The sequence below is a fragment of the Bremia lactucae genome, linkage group LG16 (genome assembly GCF_004359215.1).
Source record: "Bremia lactucae strain SF5 linkage group LG16, whole genome shotgun sequence".
In the NCBI taxonomy this organism is placed as follows: Eukaryota; Oomycota; class Peronosporomycetes; order Peronosporales; family Peronosporaceae; genus Bremia; species Bremia lactucae.
The window spans coordinates 2,207,684-2,212,352 of record NC_090625.1 but is presented as its reverse complement, the minus strand read 5'-3'; the positions used below and the strand labels follow the sequence as shown (position 1 = coordinate 2,212,352).

The 4,669-nt window shown below is 43.0% G+C and overlaps 2 protein-coding genes across 2 annotated transcripts; one reads left to right on the top strand and one right to left on the bottom strand.

Moving 5' to 3' along the window:
- Positions 1–235: 235 nt before the first annotated feature.
- Positions 236–883, top strand: CCR75_008006 (uncharacterized protein; the record flags this gene model as incomplete). The annotated part of the gene is made up of 1 exon (XM_067966061.1): positions 236–883. One exon carries the CDS (start codon positions 236–238, stop codon positions 881–883), a length of 648 nt encoding a protein of 215 aa, XP_067815861.1.
- Positions 884–2,219: 1,336 nt separating this feature from the next.
- Positions 2,220–3,131, bottom strand: CCR75_008005 (uncharacterized protein; the record flags this gene model as incomplete). The annotated part of the gene is made up of 1 exon (XM_067966060.1): positions 2,220–3,131. One exon carries the CDS (start codon positions 3,129–3,131, stop codon positions 2,535–2,537), a length of 597 nt encoding a protein of 198 aa, XP_067815862.1. The 3' UTR covers positions 2,220–2,534.
- Positions 3,132–4,669: the final 1,538 nt, after the last annotated feature.

Sequence of the window (4,669 nt, the reverse complement as noted above, 5' to 3'; positions counted from 1 at the left end):
TTATTTATTAATTATTTTGGTATATTTTAGTATATTTTTTGATTATTTGGTATATTTTTTATTTTTGATTATTTTGGTATATTTTTAAAATTTTCAATTAGTATTTTTATTGTTGTTTAAAAAAAAATAGTTTCGTTTAATAGCTCTTTTTTCACCCTATTACAATAGTTTCTTCAATTGTGCCGCCTACCTACTTATTTCGTGGATCAATTGCCTGTCATATCGCTTAATAACTATGACACAATACCATTCGCCTCAGGTAGGTGTAGACGAGTTGCACGAAGAGTTGGACACCACCCCTGTTCACTCAGCGGCCAGGGATGGTCGAGTCAGCGATTTGCGCGAAATATTGCATATTGATGCCTCGCAGGGCATGACACTCGACAAGTACGGGCTTACGCCGCTGCACTGGGCCTGTGACCGCGGGGAGGCGGCTGCGGTGCGCCTGCTACTACAGTATAGCGTAGACGTCAACGCCGTCGAAAAGCGCATGTTTAAGCGGCGGCCGCTTCACTTTGCCGTGTTGGCAAGCTCCGAGGCGACAGTGCGCGAGCTGCTGGCGCACAACGCAAATTTGCTGGCCCAGGACTACCGGGGATGGGCGCCAATCCACGGTGCAGCTTATAGCGGCAATGTGGACTCGCTGGCTTTGCTGCTGGACGCAAATCAGAGTGTCGCTACGCAGCTAACGAAGAAGCATGAGACAGCGCTTCATATTGCGGCTGGTCGAGGACGCATCGAGGCCGTTGAGCTGCTTTTGAAGCATTGCTCGCAACATGAAGCGGATGAGGGTTTGCTGGCAATGGAGAACGAAGAAGGACTCACGGCTGCGCAGGTTGCGGCTCGCAACAAATATGAGGACATTGTATGTCTGCTTGGCTAACACTCTTTTTGATTTATACGCTTTTACTTTATCAAACGAAAATTAGTTTTCGTTTGTTTCTAAGTCAAAAGTTTTTCTGAGATCGTTAGCTGTGTTTTGTTATGTGGACAGGCGATTATTGTCTAATGAGGTGATGGACTGTATATCGAACTTAAATGTGAAGGTGTACAAGTGGTCACTACCTCCTAGATGCCACAATCACTCATTTTCATTCGATCGTTATGGATTATGACGTAACAAAGACGTCAACGAGCAAGAGCCAAATTCAATAATAAATGGCCATAAATTAGTATTGTGTGTGACACGAACGCGCTGGCAACGAGACATTCAATAGCGTTTGGAGGCTGTTGGAGCAAATAATGTAGTCACTACTTGCCCTTAAGAAAAGGTTTGAAAGCAGCAACGGAATACGAGACATGAAAGACAAATTAAAAGGCTCAAACCAGTTTCAATCCAAAAAGAATGATATTTGCCCAGATGGATCATGCAAATCATTAATGTTTTTTTTCAATCTGTGAGAAAAGACGCCATCCTGGGGCTTCGGACAAACTGAATTTGGTGGTGGACGGGCTCAGCATATATTCTTCGTAAGTACATGAGTACATTTCTGTGCTTCTGTGCATTTATGCTGGGGTGAGGATGTAGCTTGCAAACTGGAAAACGTTTGATGCAAATATTGCGCTACTAAACGAGAACCACGTTCACGAAGCTTCGACCTTGAAAAACTAAGCGTGCATTGATTGAGCCAGTGGCAGCGCTTGAAATTACGGTGATTGGGACGGCAAAGTCGTCTATGACATGTTGGTGGTCGGTTCGAGCAGATGTTGCGTTTTCATTAAAATCACAGTACCTTTCGATCCTGTTACAATTCATAATTCGATTTGTAAAAGTATATACAGTGCGTCGTACCCTATGTTAGAAGCGTAAACAGAGAACAATTGGTGGCTTAAACTAGCTGCAACGATTACAGAAGGACTGTAAAGACAAAATCGTACACCTGAACAGATTGGGCAAGCATTTAGCTTGAAGTTACGCACAGCATGGTCTTTAGTTGTTTATCTTCAAGTCCAGGAAATTATCGTATTAAAATAAGTAATAATAAATGTCGCTTGGATACAATTCCTATACAAAAACATTTTTTCGAACAAAAACTTATAGCAATTTTGCTCATTGTTCTTGCATAACACCATCAGATTCTGAATCACATGCTTGAAATTGGTGAGTTTTTTTACTTCCTGATATGACGATCGACCTTTTATATTGTGCATGGTATCCTATACAAGAATATAGATTAGCTCGAGCACCTAAATTTTGGTGAAGCTGGGTGCGAACCCTTTTTGTGTAAATAAGTTAAGTTTTATTCAAGAGATGCAGCTGATCTGCTACATGATTAGATGCCACAACGAATTTCTATGTTCATGAATTACAATAGTAGGACTGAATTCCAATAAATAGTGTCGAGATTGGCGGCGAAGATTTGGTGAGAAATAATCAATACGCTGAAGTTGGGGAGCCTTCCACCTTCTCATTAAGAGTGACGGCAGTATTGGCCACGAATGAACATCTCATCTGGCCTACTCCGTCAAGCCTGTTGAATGTCTCCTTTGCTAGGGTGATTCTAGTCGCTGCGTTTTTATTTATTAACCTTCCATCAGGGTTTGGAAGAGATGGATAGCATAATAAACGATGTCATGTCGAATGGCTGAACTTGGCGCTTGTTTCGCTGATTGATGCACCGGGATTCACGATGGAGGCGCAGACCACGCAAGATGCGCGACTCGGGTGTCACTGCCGTCGACGTGAGATGCGGCTTTGCCCGTAGCGTTGTCTGATCAATTGTCATACTGTCAGTGACGGCCAAATCACTCCAGCATCGTATGCCTTCTTCAAGCCGCTGTTTTTTTTTCCTCGAAAGCATGTTTTCGCGCGAGGTGCGGTGCAGTGGCAAGCTGTCGATTAAGCACGTCACCGAAGACGAACGTAATTTCGCGTCCGCGCTGCCAAGATCAACATCATTGATCGTCACCATACATTGTAACCGGTGCTGTTCGTGCAATGCCGGCTCATTGCTGTCTTCGTCACCAGAAATCACCGCCGCTCGCGAGCGCTTACACCGGTGGGGCATGCCTTCTACAAAAGGCGTCCAGTCGTCCACGGCGCATCGTAAAGAGCTTTCGGTACTAATTCGGTGCGCCGAGGCTTCCGTGGCCAGTGCCACAAGGTCGTTGCACGCACGAGATCGTTTCATCATTCACACCCAATTGCGCGCAATTTTATTTTATCGTGCAAACTTGCAACCTGAGAAAAAACGAAAATGAACGTTTAAGAAGCGTGCACCGCATTGCCCACAGATCAATGGGTTAAAAAGGCCAGCCAGACGACAAGACCCAATCGCAGCGTTCCCCGAACCCGCACGCAATTGAACTACTAAGTTGAACCAGCAGAATTGAAACGGCCCTTGCAAGCACAAAAATAGCCCATTTTTTTCTTGCCACCACGTGGATTGTAGAAATTTTTCTGGCCAAGCGGCTACTTCAAGCATCACCGAAGAGACGAGGCAATTCGTCCATTCTTACATCAACTTCATTTTTATGTCGTAAATTGCGGGACAGGACAAAATGTTGAAGAAGGTTGTCGACCACAGTGCCTCATTATCTTCTTCCCTCATAAATCTATAGAAAATGATTATGTCCGCCTACACCAAGACGAGACAACGAGTGCTGAACTCTCGGAATGCTTGTCGGTCCAACCAGCTGAGTAGTTATAAAGTTACGAGGAGGCTAAAGGAAAATATGTTCAGTCAGACACTGTCTAACTGCATACTTGTAAAAATCGTCACTGGTATACACGTCTGCGATGCAAAGCAGGGTTCTATCATAGATACAGCGCTCATAGAGCTTGTGTGCATTCGTTTAAACCTTCAATGAGCGCACAACATTGCCTTGCGAAGTATTTAGGCCGCTGTCGTTTCACTTTGATTAAGCTTATTATTCAATGGATTTTACGCTCGTAGGGGATTGCAAAAAATAACACGATACCGAATCTGCCAGCTCCAGGTAGTCCTCCGAACGAATACAAGACAATTTATCTAATCTCGATTACATTACGGTGCAGCTTTGCTTTTCTAGCATCGGACGAAACGAGCAAGATGGTAAATCAACATACTCTTAAAAAAAACGCGATTTTGTCGAGAGCTCCACCAAGCAATAAAGATATGCAAAACTTTTGCCTAAATTATCGTTAAATAAGCTGTGAGGGCACATGTTGGAAAGTGCAAGCTCTAAGATTAGGAGTGTAGTACGAGAACTCTGCAAAAGTGCTATCCTGATCATATAATCACTATACTTTACCATTGCAAGCACAAGTATCATAAATTTTACTCATTTGTTGCGTGCAAAGTAATACATATCCCCATGTGATTACTTTTTCAATACGCCGTCATATTCTAACACCGGCAAGTAAGCAAATGTGAAGATGATATCTATATAATTGATTTCTGGCGGAGGCAAGTGCCAACAAATGGCCAATTGTAACGGGGCACTACGACTTGTACTGCTTCAGTACAAGTCCACTTCGCACTGCTTCAGTTGCGAGTGGTGCCTTACGTTATTTCACGTACACTAGTACGTGCAGAGGAAGACTTCCCTTTAAGGTAACTAGCTTAAAGAGGGTAAAATGAAAATTGTATTAATATAATTAACTGTCTCTTTTCTATCTTTGTAAACGCTAACTTGATTATAATCTAATACTAAACATGTAATTGAATTCTTATCTCTATCTTATCTG